This window comes from Pundamilia nyererei, unplaced genomic scaffold (genome assembly GCF_000239375.1).
Source record: "Pundamilia nyererei isolate P.nyererei 1_Seehausen unplaced genomic scaffold, PunNye1.0 scaffold00044, whole genome shotgun sequence".
In the NCBI taxonomy this organism is placed as follows: Eukaryota; Metazoa; Chordata; class Actinopteri; order Cichliformes; family Cichlidae; genus Pundamilia; species Pundamilia nyererei.
The window spans coordinates 2,313,795-2,331,467 of record NW_005187445.1 but is presented as its reverse complement, the minus strand read 5'-3'; the positions used below and the strand labels follow the sequence as shown (position 1 = coordinate 2,331,467).

The 17,673-nt window shown below is 39.7% G+C and overlaps 1 protein-coding gene across 3 annotated transcripts in view; it reads right to left on the bottom strand.

Moving 5' to 3' along the window:
* pacsin1a (protein kinase C and casein kinase substrate in neurons 1a) overlaps window positions 1-17,673 on the bottom strand; it is a 36,255-nt gene that overhangs the window by 4,227 nt on the left and 14,355 nt on the right. For 2 of the 3 annotated variants that reach the window (XM_005731733.1, XM_013910449.1), the window contains 8 exons: window positions 8,701-8,830; window positions 5,768-5,924; window positions 5,413-5,648; window positions 4,101-4,256; window positions 3,584-3,759; window positions 1,260-1,380; window positions 1,057-1,163; window positions 148-344 (listed from right to left, as the gene is read on the bottom strand). In XM_005731733.1, the coding sequence (XP_005731790.1) occupies window positions 148-344; window positions 1,057-1,163; window positions 1,260-1,380; window positions 3,584-3,759; window positions 4,101-4,256; window positions 5,413-5,648; window positions 5,768-5,924; window positions 8,701-8,760 (1,210 nt within the window). In that variant the 5' untranslated portion in view covers window positions 8,761-8,830. Of the gene's footprint in view, window positions 1-147; window positions 345-1,056; window positions 1,164-1,259; window positions 1,381-3,583; window positions 3,760-4,100; window positions 4,257-5,412; window positions 5,649-5,767; window positions 5,925-8,700; window positions 8,831-14,278; window positions 14,514-17,673 lie in introns of those variants that run through there. The other variant, XM_005731734.1, reaches the window with a different exon arrangement.

Genomic DNA, 17,673 nt, shown 5'->3' with positions numbered 1-17,673 from the left:
CTTGTCATCTTATCTGAAATCTATAGCCTCAATAACATAAAATAAAAATTTAACTGCATTTTTGTTGTAGTTATTGGTACGCTTGAGCTGAATGGCATGATTATTGACAAAATCCCCAAACTATGTCACCCGGTCATGCACATGTACCTGCTTTAAAGGAGAGCTCATCCTGCTCCTGGCCTTCGTAGTCATAGAGAGCACGCACGCGTACCCCTCTCCCAGTGCTGGAATCATCTTCAAATGAATTGCCGTTCCCACCGTTCTCATTGCCTGAGTATGCAGCGGGCTGCTCATCATCAGACCACTCAGTCGAATAAGCTTGGTTCTTCTCATAGCTGCTCACACTGGAAGAGAGAGAAAAGGGAGGCTGACATTAGGATGCTTCCAAAACAAAAGACTGAAATTTAAAGGTTTTGAACAGGTCAAAACCATTAACAAACTAATCCTGCTAGCCAGTGTCAGAAATGAGCTGCCTGCCACAGACCTTCGTGACTGTCTAAAAACTATTCTGGTGTTAAGGATCAGTGTTATGAAAAGAGTTATTGTGCATTCACAGAAAACACTGGGAACATGACACCTGACACTTGTAGCTCCATGATGGCATGCGCTATGAAAGAGTTTTGCTGGCTTTACTTTGTAGTAATGCTGTGACAATATATTGTGTATAATTAAATTTGGACTTCAGTATAAACAGTTTAAACACAGTCTTCTTCCTGAAAGGCTCAGGTGGGACGATTTAAAGTGACAGACTCTTAAACCACAGGTACACAAAACATCTTTGTGGTACTTTAGGCTGAAAACTGAAACATATACTTTATCAACATGTGAGATTAAAATTAATATGTGTTAAAGTGGAAGATTATGAAGTCTAAAAGTGTAAAAATCTTTTAACAGGCTGGTTTTAGCTTCCCCAATGAGATTTGTTCACAAAACATAAACATTTAAAATAAAATTAAACTGAATAAAAATAATTATTAGTCATCTTGTAATTTTATTGCTAGATTTGACTCAAAAATATGTGACCGTAAAATACACTAGCAGATCTCTTGAACTAACCTGCTACGGTCACCAGGTGGAGCCACATGGTCAGTGCTAGGAGTGGGTGGGGCTCCGTCTGGTTTCTTTTTCTTTGGAGGAGCTGAAGCCTGGTCTGGGTTGTACTCCTGGTGAGGAGAGAGAAGAGAAGCACATAAAGTAATGTAGAAAATAAAGGGGAGAAGTGTCGTACACGTTTTTTTGGTGATGGCTTGGCATTGCACCTCAAATATGGGCCAGTTCATGTGCATTCCTGGGCCGTGGTTGTTGCTGAACCACTTGAGATCCTCCTGCGTGTTTGCAGCCAAGATCGTGCGCTCCAGTTCTCTGTATATTGTGGCATAGCTGAAGAGAGGAAAATGGAACAAATAGTGACAATAAAAGTGCCAGAAGGGACCTGTGGGTGCTGCCAATTTGGCAACAGAATCACCAGTGTAGTTCAAATTCTAGGTTGAAAGAGATCTAGTGTTGGGTGACGACAGGACTAAAGTGTCTCCCTGAATTTTCTGGTAAAGCTGGGGTTCTCAACAGTGGACATATTTACTCTGAATGGCCCTGTTTTGTACCACGATGTTGGTATTTATGTTGCCACTGTTTACCCAAACCATGGCAATGTGTAATGGATTAAAAAGAGAACAATGATCCTGCAGTTTTCTTCCTCTAATTACAGGCTAAACCAGTATGTCTGGGGTCCTATTTTAACACCTGTGGATAACAAAACTACTGTGAAGACATGCATAGTTTATAATATTATTACTATCTTTTTGGGCATTTTTGTCTTTAATGCATAGTAAAGTAGTGAAGAAACACAGGGAAGCAGGGGGAGAGAGAGGGAGAAGGCATGCAGGAAAAGGCCTCGAACCAGGGCTACTGCACTCCAGCCATGTGGCACGTGGTCACCTGCTTTCCCGCTCAGCTAAAATGACACTCTATAGATTATGATAGGTTATTAACATCAGCAATTTAAACCTACTGTTAAAAAAATTGTAGATGTCTTAATTTTAAAATAAATCTTTTCACTTGTAGGCTACCGTTGTGTTTATGTCAGAATTCACTAATAAAGGCTATATTATCTTATCTTATGACATGACCGGTCTTGGACCCTAACATAACCTGACACAAAGAGGACAATGTACCAAACATAACTCAAAACATCACCCATAATAGTAAAGGTGATCAGAGAGTGCATGCACAGCCACTCTTCCTCTGTGCTATCCTCATCAGCTATCTGAGGTAAGCTTATGTTTTATTTCTAACTATTGCTTTCTGATTTCAGTAATTAGGATTGACTCCTCTTCTTAATTCCAGTTCATTTCATCTTCACACGTGTAAGTATCTGGTGGGCACTGTACAGCTGCATCCAACATGACTGTATCCATCTGAGCAGTTAGATGGAGAAGACTGAATGTTTACAGATTGCTGAGTTGACTGAAGTGGCAAATTGTCACTTCTGTCACCATCAGGGTCGACTGCTGGCTTGTAATCAGAGCAAAGGGTTTACAGCGCACCTGCAGAGAAACTAATGCTTCCCATTGTTCTTAAAGTGACTTTAACTTGCTATTTGAAAGTGTTTGGAGAAACTCATGGGCTCATATTGAATTTGAGTTGTCACTTTTGACCTCTTCTAGTCGATTAAACGCATTTAGAGAGAAGCACTGAGAACACAACCACAAGTCTCTTGGAAGCTGTCTTCATCCACAAGCATTTCCTGGCTCCTTTCTCCTCTTCTTATTGTTAACTGTCAAGACTGATAACACTTTTTGTGTTGTTCTTACTGGAAATTGCAAGTAAAAACAGTGCAGTGTGGCATTTTTTCATAAGAACAAGTGGAATTGAATGAATGACTTCATTGCAAAGTAATGGTCATAATATCTATTACATGGCAATATTTTTTTTAAGTAAAAAAGTTCCTAATAACTTGCTTTAGTTGGAGAGGGATTTTGTTTTTAGCATTATAGCACTGAAATAGTTGGGTTTATTTTAATTAAATAGACACTGCTCAGTGATAGACTGTAGGGCGTACTCTGTCTCTCACCCAACGACAGCTGGAGTCGGCTTTACAGCTGGGAAAGGAGTGAAAATGTTAGAATAAATCAAATCAAAGGTGAACGATTAAACCTGAAAATCACTTTTCCGTGGCTCGTGGCTTTGTTTGCTAAATGCAGAATAACAAAAAAGAATATCTAGAATATGACAAGCATTCACTCTGGACTAAATTCAGTTTGTCAGAAATGCCACTGACTGAATCATCGGTTAATTAGCACCGAGAGTCTCAAAACTAATGAGAAACACATGCCTGGTTTGGGTGTCTGTTGAAATTAATCAGACTGCAGTGAACTGTGTCAAATGTGACACAAGACGAATCAGACTAATCGAATTTTAATTTGTATTCAGTGTGACTACTTTTGATTAAAAGTACAATTAAGTAACTATATTCTAAGCCTACTTCACATGTGCCCACACAGAATGATAGTCTATACAATGGTATACATTTCCTGCCAAACTGCACAGGTGCTTAATGTGCAACCCAACCTTCATTCTGACTAACCTTTGGTTCTCAGTGAGGTTAAGATGGCGTTTGATATCCAGCAAGGCTTCCTTAAGGAAGGTCAGCCTTCTGACTTCATGCTGCTGGCATTGGTCAAACACCTGCTCCATGCACTCCATGTACTGAGGAGTGCACTTGCTTAGCTCCTCCAGAGACTTCTCATACTTTTCTTTAGCCTGGAACAGAAACAAGAAAACACGGTGAGTCATCTACGGACAATAAACAGTGGAGAATAATCTCATATTGGGCCTTGGAGCAGCCCTGTCTGTAACTTCCTTCTGATAGACTGCCCCTTGCAAAGAGAACATTTGAACAGCAGTAGCATGGGGCTGCTCACAGAGCCAGAACTCCCCTCTTTTTGACATCAGACAGATCCAAGAATAGAAGCGAACTGTCTAAAACAGCAGTTTGAAGCCTGGCTCATAGGGATTACTTGCACACTCGTTGACCTAATTACTGGAAACCTTTGGTCAGAAAAATCAGGAAAAGCATAACAGGCCCACTTTAAGGTTATTACCTTCTGTGTATCCTGTTTGCATTTGTCCACTTTCTCGTGGAGTTTCTTCTGCTGGTCTGGTGTGACAGAAGCTTCAGTCTTGCCATTGGCCTCTCGGGCTGCAGCCAGCTTCTCCTCCTTGCAGGCCATGTGGTATGTTTTCTTAGCTGCCTCCATCTGTAGATTCAAACACGGACATTGCTAGTATCACAGATACAGAACATGATCTGATGGTTTGATTAAAGGAACACAAGAATAGAAACTATACAGTATAAAATAAAATAGGTAACTAATTTAATGTATTTGGTTAATTCTTCTATTTAGGACACTTCAAATCAGTAGTGCAATTTTCTCCAGCATGAATGCACGACCACTATTTGCTCTTCTTCATTGATTAGGAGCTCGCCTTAGGTTGTTGGTCTGGTACTTGTGCCAGGAACTGATATCAGTATACAAAGTTTCTCCCTAAGCAGGAAATCAAGACTTCATCCAGTGACGCATAGTTAATTAACTCACATAATGTTTATCCTCCTGAGACCCAGCCTATTCATTTATGTCCTCTGTAGTGGACACACAAATCATAGAAAGGTTAAACCAAAAGATACGTTTTTTCCCCTCAGTTCCAGGAGGTTACTTGAAATGCTGCATGGGAATGAAAGTCATGCACAGTAGTTGAAGATTTAAAGAAAGAAATGTGCTAATATAACTACCATATATATGTCGTGTGCCACCATTTAATAAAGCAACTCTAGGACATGGTCTTCACAGATATCGTTTGGTTACCGTGACCACAACAACACATTAACACCTTTTGACCAGCGTCTGGCTAACCAGTGGATAAAAGTCCAGCATTCACTCTCTTTGATCATTTTAGCCTCCACCTATTTCTGAGGGTAATATCTGGCCCTTAACTCGCTAATGCTCTACTGCGTTCAGCATTTATTAACTTGCTCTATCTGCTATTTGAGCCTTTTCACTGATTTAAAAAAAAACTTTATTCAAACTACTAGAATAATAATGTTCCAACGTCAGCTGCTGAAACTAATAGCTAAGGCTATTTTAGATTAAAGTGATCTCTTTCACTCATCTTTTATCATCGTCATGTATATTTTGTGAATATATTTATTACTTTCTGTAATCCTGTTCCATTTTATAGAAAAGGGGTTAAATAATAACTTAGTCAATAGCAAATGGTCATAAAATCCTGCTTCAATGGCTAGCAATGTCTTGCTATCCCCATTATGATTACCATTTAAAGTTTAATAAAAGTGTGATGGATGGGCAGACGGTCCTGTAACCTTACAGAAAAATAATTTGCCCTCATCTTCCTCACCTCCTTGAGCTTTTTGGCCCATGGTTTCTGAGCCTTCTTGAACCCTTCCTCTGCCTCCTTGGCCTCTTTGAAGCCTCCAATCATTTGCTTATGATACGCTTCTTTCTGCCAGTTCTTCACTTTTTCAACATCTTCGTTAACGAGGTTGTTCTTCACCTCTTGGTGCAGCTCACTCACTCTCTCCGCCTCTGTCATCACAGCCAGCCATGCCCTTTCCACAGAGCCATACTGTGGACCTGCGAGTTGGATTTTTTTGTGATTCCAAGTAAAATTTCAGGGTAATATTACTCAGTGGAATAGTGAAAAACATACATTTGCACCTTCTTATCTTGTTGACACTTTAACAAAAGCTGACCTTTCTCAATGAGCTGTCTCCATCTCTTGGACCAGGCAGTTAGCTGATCACCATAGGCTTTCTCTATCTTGGCACGTTCCTGCAAGCAGCCCATAAGGTCATTGCAGAGCCGATGGCCGTCATCGAATCTCTTGACAGCACGTTTGTAGTTCCCCACCTGAGGACAGAGAGCAACAAATGAAAGGACTTGTAACCAATATGCAGTACATATATAGAACCATAGAACCATAGAAATATACAGAGCTCGGACATTTTTCCCCCTGAGAATAACTGAAGTGAAGACAGTTTGATATCTCTCTTGTAAATTTACTGAAAAATACAAAGAGTTTGAGAGACTGCAGTATGACTGAATACCCAAACCAAGCAGCAGCATTCGGGGTGCAAAGGAGTTGCAAATGCAGTCCCTCAAATGGCCACTGTAAGCTAGCTCCAAAAAGTATGTAAATCCTAATGGACTCAAAGGTAAAGTGCCCAACTTTACAGCAGAAATAAACGCTATTACATTGTCTTTATGTCAACTGTGCATAATTTTGTAATATTTTGTAATATTTGCCAGGTTAAATTGTATTAAAGCTTATTATGTTTGTATAATTTCACAACTGGCAGCTAGTATAAATAGCACTAATTCACATTGTTGAACCTGACCACTGTAACACCCTGTTATCCATAGATGATCGCTTCTAGCTTGTACAACCAGTGTTGACATAGTAGCTACATCCATCTTTTATGTACTGTTTATACATTCAACACAACATACATCAAAATGTGTCAGCAGCATTACAGAAACTACAGCAAATCCAAACAGCATTTAGGGATGCCCTTTAATCTGGAGAGTTGATAAAAAGTCTTCAAAAGAAAACATGCTTTAATACACAGTTTCACTAATAAACTGACAATTGAGTGTATGTTTCATGTATTGCATTATACAATATGCTACTCCATCCAAGCAGAAAGCTCCGGCCAACTTCATTATTTAATTAAAAATATCAAAGCTGTTATGCTACCTCGATGTTTATTTTATTGCATTTTCTTTTACATCCCACCCCCTTAACTTGGACTACCTTAAAAAAGCAGTGCCAGGCTGAGCGGCTCCGCCTCTTTTGTGCCTGCAGGGGGGTGTGCTCATGGTGCATGATGAAGGGAGAGGGGTTTACCAGTGCCTGTGCATGTGTAGTTATGCAATGACACGGGCTTGAGTTTGTGTGTGTGGATGAATGTGTTTTAGTGAGTGTATGTGTGTGGGTAGCTGCTTTAATCCTCTTGAGAGGCGTAATGCAGTCAGATACTCAGGGATAGATGACAAAGTAAAGACAAAAATATGACAGACTGTGTGTGGAATAGGTATAAACACATAGTCATATACAGCATAATACAAACACAAATCATGGAGTGCGTCTCTGATGTGCTCGCTGGCTGTAAAGCTGCACTCTGATTGGTCCTGACGTGAGCACGCATGTTTGGTTACTGTTTGAGATGGTAGCTGCAGGGAGGCCATGAGACAGGTGTTTAACGGTATGAGTTTTGTCCTATGTGACAGTTTGCCAAGTCACACCAACAACAACACGTTGGTGTACTGGTTGTACACATGAAAACACACCTGAGCCCCTCTGTTTGAGCCGCAAAACCATTCTGTGTGGATAAAACACAAGCCTTCCTGATGACAAAACATGAGGATACAGCATTTTTTATAGCATTGATAAACCATAAACTGACTCTAGCTGTGCTGCTAGTATTGAGACGATATAGGCAGGTGCATGTGGTGAAAGGCTGCCTCAGAGAGGCTGATGACTGAGGCTCTTTGTCTGAGTCTCTGTGGCTAAGAGCCACAACACAAAGAAGACTCTATACTGAGGGAATTCATTATCACTAAGTTGGGGGGGTTAAAGTGCAAACACACACACGCACGCACGCACGCACGCACGCACGCACACACACACACACACACACAGTTGTGTTTCCACCAGGGGACAAAATTACTACTTGGCTAACTGTAACCCTTAACACAGTTTGTATGATCTAAAGCAAATTTGATTAACAGTGCATTCACTATTATAGAGAAATAACAAAACAAAAAATGCTGAGGAAGTGTCTCTACCAGATTTATATTAAACTCTTAGATTTTCAGCATAGAAAAAGTTATTATGAAACTGGCCACAAGGAAATATGCTAATGTCCTTAACATTTATCTACTGACTTTATCCTCAGTATTAAAATTTGATTTTATGATAATGCTATTTAAAAATGTTTTTCTGTTCATAAAGAGGAAACTTTTATGATGCCCTTTGGAGCAAAAGAAACACACCGTGCTAAAATGCAAATTAGCCTCCTATATTACTTTGCTCTCTGGTTTACAGCTTGTCTTAATGCATTACGTTTTGCCTTAAGCATGCCAGTTTGAATTCCCTTGCTGGTGAAAGGTTCATAAACAAACCTGCCTTACTTTTCCTCATACTTCATAATTTGTGCGTAATAAATTTGCTTATTTATTTTGAGCGCTCTGACTGCTGTACTTCCATCATATTAGACGAAGGCGTTTTGAAGCAGTCATCAAACTACTGCTCAAAATGACCCCTCTTTTGCAGGGTTTGAAGTCCATACTGAAGTCATCAGTATTTTTCCACTATACGAAGATGATGAAGCGTATATAATGGGTAGATATAAGAGAGTCTAATTTAACTTTTGGCACTAAAGCAAAAAGCATCAAACCCTTCTTTAAAATGGACAGCACAAGTGGCCCTCTGGCTAGAAACTCAATGGGGATGGATATCAAACAGCCTCATTAAGATGTGTGTGACGCATTTACTTCTAAGAACAGTTTCATGATTTCACTGATAGCATTGCTTGATTTCAGAAGCCAAATCAATAGAAATGGAGGGTGAGAGGTTTTGGTACAATTTGAAAATCCATGAGAACAGATATGACGGTGGCTTTACCTCCCAGAAGCTGTCCATGGTGTCGTCACCACCTGCACATTCATCGTAGGAGCCAGACATTTTCCTGGATGAAGCGAAGCACTCTAATGACTAAACCTGTCCTCTGCAGAAGAGCTGGGTTCCTCATGCACTGAAGAAGGCAAAAGAGAACAACAATAGTGAGAGACAGCGACACCACAAGAAAGCAAAAACTTTAGTTAAAAACACGGCCGAGCTGGACTTAGTGTAACAAAACTATGACAATTTATTTTCCTGGTAACTCAAAAGAATCTTTCAAGGTAGGGTTTCTATCTGAGACGTTTATAATAATGAGGTAAAAATAGTCTTCTCCGCCATGCATGCAGCACTGTGCCCTGAGGAATGAGAAGGGGGTTCTTAGATTGGTGTGTCCTAGAAAAGACATCACAGTGAGTGGAGCGTCACACACCTTGATTTTTCCACAGTGAAAACCCCCATTCTTTTGACACATTAAATCTGAGAATTAGCTGTCACACATACACACTACACATAGTTACACAGTTTAGCTGCCTGGAAATGCACCTTGTGTGTAAATATAGAATCATGTAATTAACGCCCTAAAATAGAATGGAAACAAGATCAACACTCCTATTTATACATCTGAATGCGTTCTTTAATTAAGTTGTTTGATTGCTGATTGCATAGTAAGGTGTACATAACACAGTTCCTCAAGTATTTAAGGTGATTGATATTTATTTGTTTGACATTCACTCAATACCCTACCACAGAGGTGCAAGCAGAAGAAACTGCTGGCCATTATATTGGTATTGAACTCTGTTTGAAACCTAATCTATTTTGTCCTCATGACTAATGTCTTTCCTTTGACAGAGAGCTCTTCATAGCGCTGCAACAGCCGGTATGACAATGAAATTTATAGCTTCCCCTGCCACGGTTTCTTGGGTCTTTATAATTACAGTGGATTTAATTATTATCTAATTCTGTATGTGGCCCAACAGAGCAAAACACAACTTTTAACACTACTAACACTTTTAATTAAAATGATAAAGAGTTTTGTAAATTATTATTAAGGAAGGGTGTGATTAATTGATTCTTAGTCTGCACAGTCCAACCTGAGAGAGGCAAAGCTTGAATTGGACATGGTGGTACACGTGATACACGCCTTATTGTGATATCGGGTTGGATGGTTAGGTATGCTAACTATAGGTCAGAGCAGATGAAGGATGAGTTGTGGCCATTTCGGAGAATAAACTGACTCAGCGCTCTGCAGCTGGCTGCATCATAAGGAGTATTATGTTCAAACAGTAGCCTAGCCCTTCATGCTTCATCCTTCAACCTCCATCTGCTGTCAAGAACAAATTAATTCCTGCAACAACCTTCATCCTTGGAATGAGTCATAAAAAACAGCTTTCTGTATTTGGCTCGACTTGAACTGGCCTGACCTCACTTTCTATATTAACAACATAAACAACGTAATTTTCGCTGTGAGAGGCTTCAAACCACAAGATCAAGTCATACAAGGAAAGGATTGTCAGTAGTAACTTTTTTTTTCACAGAAAGTCTGGACATGAACACATTATCAGGGAGTTCAACAACACATTCGCACCCTGCGTGACTGAGTCTGCTGCCAGTTCAGTCAGTGTTTCTACAGACGACAGATAACTGATTTAGCCAAGCTGTATTCATCAAAGCCCTTGGTTACTATCACCAGGCTTACGCTAGTCTTTGAGGCTCTTCTGCAGTCAAGGCTTTCATTCATTGACTATTATCAAGAGTGCACTCTCTGCTGGTTGCAAAACAACAGAGCTATTCTAGGAGTTAGCAATTTTACTGTCACAGACTGGATTGAAGACAACTTGAGCCTTCCAGATGCAGCAAACAGTTCCAGGGGAAAAAAAGGTGCAATGTCTTCTTTCTGAGTGAGTGACACATTTCACAACTGCACATATATATACAAAGGAATACTGAGCTTTTTTTTGTTGTTGTTTTATGGATTTAAATACTTACAGAACTACTGAATGTTGTTAAACCTGTGCAGTGGTTCAAGATAGACATGACATTATACTTCATGTTTTCCCATCCAAGGCCAAGAAAAAAGTACTGCCTAAGCACTACCACCAATAAGTTTGTTCAGTCAGTGCCGCTTATATTCCTTAAAATGGGGGATAAACTACGTGAAATAAGACACACAAAGCTTTTAATGCATTGACATGCAAAGTGTGTTTGCCAAAACGTAGAAGACGAATGGTAAAAAATGCAAAGACTTGACTTACCACCCTCATAATAAAGATATTGAAGAAAGAAAAATAGTACATTAGCATGATTGTCATTTTGAGTATGAATCAGCTTTACTACAGCTAATGACTTAAACTGGTTGGGAAAACAGATGCCTTAGAGCAGGGGTGTCGAACTCCAGGCCTCGAGGGCCGGTGTCCTGCAGGTTTTAGATCTCACCCTGTTTCAACACACCTGAATCAAATGATTAGTTAGGCTGGAGAACTTTAAGTCATGTTGAAGAGGTAATTTAGCCATTTAAATCAACTGCGTTGGATCAAAGACACATCTAAAACCTGCAGGACACCGGCCCTCGAGGCCTGGAGTTCGACACCTGTGCCGTAGAGGAATATGAGACAGGAGTGTAAAGTTCCACCAGCGATTTTCCCATATATGCAGTATGTTATGTGATATTGTACAGCTTGCAGTACTTTCTGTGAAAAGTGTGATCAGCAGGGGAACACCCACAGTAACCCACTTCTCAAAACTGAGGACAGCTTCCATTTCTGTCAGTCCATGTGACACAGAGAAAATATGTCAGCCACGCTCACCACTTGCCCAACAAATGCAAGGACTTTTAGTATTTTACAATAGATGCCAGCCACACCCAGCATAACTGAATGCTGTCCATGACAACGAAAAGACTCCAATTACCCCTCTGTCCTTGTCACAGACAAGGAACTCAATCTCTGACAAGATCCCCTTTCTTTATGTTTGGAAATTGTGAGCACTTTTGTTGACAAGTGAGAATACTGATTATATTCTGATGTCCGCACATGAACCATTACCTCATTCCCTTAGCTTAACTGTCATTAGCTTATGGTAAATGGGAGGGTTGGCCTAACTGAGAACAGCTAGGTAAGAGGTAGCTTCACTGTTAGATAACAAATTCCAGATATCAGCACATTTAATGCTCAACTAAGGCTTGACACTTTTAACTTTTTAAAAATGTGCTAAATTTCAAGTTTAGAATTGACATGTAATCATTTTAGTCCTTTTCAGCGAACCATCTTCATGCTATGCATGCATGCATGCATACAGTGCTGTGAAAAGGCATTTGTTCACTTCCTTGTTTGTTAGTTTTTTTCCATATTTTTCACACTTTTATGTTTTAGATCAGACAAATTTTAATATTAGACAAAGATAATCTGGATGCATAAGAACAATTTCACTGATTAAGGGGAAAAAGGTATACAAACCTACCTGGACCTATGTGTACTTTTTTAGTTCCACATCTCGATCTGATTACTATTAGACTTGTTGAATCAAGAAATTACTTAAATGGAACCTGTCTGACAGAGTTAAGTAGGCTAAAAGGTCTCAAAAAGCAGCACATCAGACCAAGATCTCAAACAGCTGAGTCACTGACATCTATCAGTCTGGAAAGAGTTATAAAGACATTTTTACGTCTTTGTGAATCAAGTGAACCAGGATGAAAGCCATTATCCACAAAGAGAGAAAACTTAAAACAGAGCTGAATCTTCCTAGGATTGGTCAGCCTACCAAAATTACTCCAAAAGAACATTGACGACTCATCTAGGAGGTCACAAAAGAGCCCAACACAGCATTTCATTAAAAGAGCACCATAACAACAGTCAAACATGGTGGTGGAATTGTGATGGTCTGGGGCTGCTTTGCTGCTTCGAGAGCTGACCGACTTATTGTAATTGATGGAATCAACGATTCTGTTTTCTACCTAAAAATCCAGAAGGACAATGTCCAGCTGTCACTTCATGCCGTGAAGCTCAAGCACACTCAGGTTATGCTGCAGGACAATGATCCGAAACACACCAACAATTCCACCTCTGAATGGCTCAGAGAAATAACAACATGACGGTTTTGAAGGGACCTAGTCAAATTCTAGATTTTAAACCTGATTGAGATACTATAGCATGACCTAAACAGGTCATTCATGCACAAAAACGCTTCAGCGTGGCTGAATTACAACATCCTGCAAAGTGAGTCAAAATTCCTCCACACCAACGTGAAAGACTTTCAAGGTATTGCAAATGCTTGACTGCAATTCTTGTTGTCAAGGGTGAGACAGCCAGTTACTTTTTCACACAGGGTAAGTTAGGTTTGGACAGAGTTGATAAATTGAATTATTATTTAAAAACTGCATTTTGTATTTACTCAAGTTACCTCTGTCTGTTACTAACATTTTTTGATGATTTGAATCGTGTGAGGGGGAAATTCCTTTTCCATAGCACTGTATATGAACACAAGAAGAGCAAAAGGGCAGACTTCACTTTCTAAATCAACATGCAAACGTGCATTTATGTTTAATGAAGTTAAATCCATACACTGTAAACAGTCAACTTTATGATGGAAGACAACCTCATGCAGCTCAAAATTTAAGTAGCCCTAAAGTAGCAGTTCTTAATCCTAGCAGCCAAGAAAGGCCATTGGTCCAGCACCCTGTCCCACAGCCAAGTCACCCAATAAGCTTTGGCATCAGTGACTACAATACCTAGTGACATCAAAGCCAGTTAAGCTCTGGCACAATACCAGTGTCCCACCTCATAGCCAAACATGGAACACTAATTCAATATTACACAATTCTTAATGATTAGAAAGTATTAGAGGTAATTCCACAAGTATGTTCACAAATTCCTTCAGACATCCAGGAGCGTCGCTGTAGTCAAAAGTGTCTGAGGCATTGTTTTTAGTATTTATGACAGGCAAGAACTTTGAAGGGAGTTTAATTATTAAACAAAACACATAAAGAAAGTAATAAAATGATATTGGTGAACATTTTATGCCCAAGAACTCAAACGTCATCAGCGTAAACTTAGAAGGTCCAGCAGCACAAAGAGAATACATGACAGAAAATTCACAGTTTTGGTCCACTGTGAGAGTGCTCTGTGTCCCAAGAGACAGAGGGGCTTATACTCCAGTTATTGAGGTTAATCCACCTGAGTGGCTGTGAACACACCTCTCATTCCCTTGTGATTTAACTGGGAGGAATGTTACAGAAAAAAACTAAACTGTAGCATCATGGTAAGCTTGGTACAGATGGTGCTAAATGAAGGCTTGTATAATAACTTAACACCCAAAGCATAGCAACACACACAAAGAAATATTACAACAATAATAGCTGTTTTGTGCAAATCCATTTGAATGTGTCTTGCACATTGAAAATCACAAACAACCCACACACTGAAAAAAACAACAAAAAAAAACCCGCTGACAAAGCAATCCGTTTTGTAATCTTAATGTTTTTGAAACCTGCTTTGATTGTGGACAAAAAAAGGACATAACTGAGAGCTAAAATCCAGCCTTCTGCATATTTGTTAGTAACTACCACTTCTTCTGCATATTCACGTACCATGTTTGACTCCATCACTGCAAAAGAAAAAAGAAAACCAATATCCAAATTTGAAAACACAGCGCAGCTCCTTAAAACAGCAAACTCCTTAAACTGTAGTCCAAATATGTCCTTTACATCAGCTCTTAAAACGATAAATGATATGTTGCAAATTTTATTTCTGCAGCTTTGACCTCTGTGGCCGAAGTAAACCCAGAGAGGACGATAAGTCTGACCAAACCAGCGTGTCTCAGAGGCTGAGGGATAATCCCGCAGTGTGCCATTTGAATAGCTTTAGAGGGGGAGGGAGTTCACGAGCAAGAAGAGCAAAGAGGCGGGTAGGACAAGTGAGACAGAAAGACGAGAAGTGTGAAGAGGAATTTATTGTTGATGAAACATATATTGTACACCAACAGGACAGCGCTATTGTGAGACTCCACATTTGTCAGTTTTGTTTTGTTTTTTCCCAAGGAGTTAACTTTTACCAGCATTACAAATGCACTGCTGACACACCATGGCTCAGCACTCCTGTTTACAGTAACATAACACACGTGAAACCAGCCTGTACCTCATGAGCAGAAACTGCTTCCAAGAGAATTAAAGAAAACTGCTGATCCAAGTGTCACAAATGTTCTTAATGCAGTCAGAAGGCCCACTGTTGACAAGCCTTTTAAAGCACTGAATGGGAACCACAGCAAACATGTAAGCTTGTTACAGTAAGAAGATTTCAGCGAGATGAACTAACTTTACTCCAGCACATTACCAAGCCATCTCTTTCCACTCTGAATATAGACAATGGCATTTCAGAAAGGCAAAGTTGGTTACCCGAAATGAATTCAGTAACACTTCGCGCTCTACAGTAATAAAAACAACTAATATCTTAAATCGAAGAAACTAATAAAAGCAGCAGCTTGTGTTTTCATATGCAGTTGGTTTTTGTTAAACTATGGTTGTTGACTGTGTTTGATTGAGCTCAGCATGCCATCCCCTTCTACTGACTGAGTAAAAGAGGACGCATGAGAAGAAAGGGAGGCCTTTCACTGAGAGAGAGAGTGACGCGGACTGAGAATGAGGAGAAGAGAAGAGGAGATGGAGCTCCAGATGGAGATAGGGAGGGATGTGTTAGGAGAAATGAGGAGGGACAAAGGCTGGGAGAAAGTACAGCACGGTCAGGACAAAGTGAGGGGCTGGTCAAGCAGCTAGGCTGTTCTCGAGCGAAATAGAGAAAGAGCCACGGAGCCAGAACGGCAGCTGACGGTACAAAGATGTGATTCATCTCACGGTGCAGCACAGCATAAGCAGGCTGGTGGATGTTGCCAGGAGACAGAGCTGCCTAGTGCAGACTTCACACACGTCGTAACAGCCGAGGCTGTCGTTATAAGCCAGCCATGTGACCGATGCTTTAGACAAAAGCAAGAAGGCTGGTTCGGTGACGCTCTGTCAGCTGTCCATCCAATAGCCAAGTTGTAGGAAGTCCCTGAGTGTTAGCGCCAGTGTACACAAGAGGGTAACTCGAGGAGACCAGTGGTGCACTGAACTGAAATGGAGAGAAGAGACCTTAAAGAAACAGCACGCAAAACAAGGCAGAGCAATAGACTGAAAGACAAACAGGAAGGGAGGCAAAACCAGCGAGGATGGAAGGTGAGGAGAGTCTTATTTCGTATTCATCAGCTGAACATAAAATGCTGTGAGCCCTAGCAGCGCTCGCTGAAGCATGGAATAGGAGAGTCAAATGTAAACTGACATGTTGATCCAAATGGGGAGTGTGCAGCAGTATTTGGGGATGAAACACCCTTCATGTTCCACTGTTTTGGCTAACGGCTAACATGGCCACTGGAAAAAAAAGCAGCTGAAACTGCAAAATATTAACAGAATTTTTCTTCTGATGAAAAGGAGGAAAATTATGACAGAGATGAGCTACGCAAACATTTTTTTATGTACAAATTCTTGTTCTTATGTACGTAAACATCACTCAGACTTGTGCTACTGCATTGCTGATGTCTTTGCAAAACTGGAGCTTTGTCTGAAAATGCATATCTTAAGCATAAGTATGTAGACACTGACAAGTATGGCTTAGAAGGTACATTGGAATACGTGGGCTGTGTACTCACAGTGCTCAAAATGTTGGCAATGGCACACTATACTTATATAGTGTATCCATCCTGGGGCTTTATGATAAATGGAAAGAGCACTGAAAAAGATTCAGCTATGTGTCACTGACAGTGGCAATGCTAGATAGCTAAAGTGGCAGATTTTTCAAGGAATAAAGTCAGATGTTTATTTTTTGCTAAACTGACTTTTTTACTGTAACAGAATTTAGTATTAGTAAACCTAGTGTACCGTGTGAAACTATGTACTATTTTGTCAAGCTTTTGGAAGCTGCTAATCTCTGGAAATGTGGTTGAACAGGTTGTTGTGTTATTTAATGTATATAGTATAAGTGTATTTAGCATGACTTTTTAAGAACACCTTTATGTTTTATTGTAAAGCACTTTGGTTTTACATGTGCTATAGAAAGACAATTACTTATTTATTTACATTGTGGAATTTTAGAACTAACTTTCTGTCATTTACAAGGATAACGGGCATTATTCACGAGTCGGAGATCTAACTTTATCGCACCGATTCTTCTCATTTCACACAACTAACTAAAACTGCAATCAAATCGAGTGTTTAGTAAGCCTTGTAAATATATTATTTAATTTATTATATTTATATATTGTTTAATTTAGTTCAGTCTGTTACTGTTCTTATTGTCTTGTAGCAACTCTAACCACACAATTAGTAAAGGATTCTGATTCTCATAACCAATCAAATTGAACTGACTAGACTTGAACTACAATTGAATTAACAGCTATCAGCATATTTTTCAAAATAAAATAAAGCACAAGTATCAACTTTATTATGGTACAAGATAAACTCTTTAGGAGTACTCTTCTAGAAACAACAATTTTTCAGCCTGGAAGAAACATAGTCTTAGCCAGCCAACTTAGCCAGTGTCAAATCATAATGTCATTTTACCTTTCCTGTTGGGCACAACAACAACGCATGCCCCCCAATGATTATTTAATACCTAAAAAGGAGCTACTTCAACAACCTTCACCAAAAGCCAATATTTGGCAAAAAATATGCAAGAATACTGTTTCTGCTACACTTGGTACCAACAAACTTGCTTCTCTACTTCAAGCACAACTGGGCTATTAAGGAGGCAATTCTAGTGATGCACAACCCCAATGTAAACAATGACTCCACCGAGCATTGCTGGAACACTTGCTAAATGCACTACATGTGACATAAAGAAGAAACAGTGGATGAAGTTACATGGTGGTAAAGGAGTGCTTTAAGCCACCGGGTAAAGCACTCAAGCCAAGATAGAATATCCCAGGTAGAAAATATTTTTCAGGTTTTAATTTTAT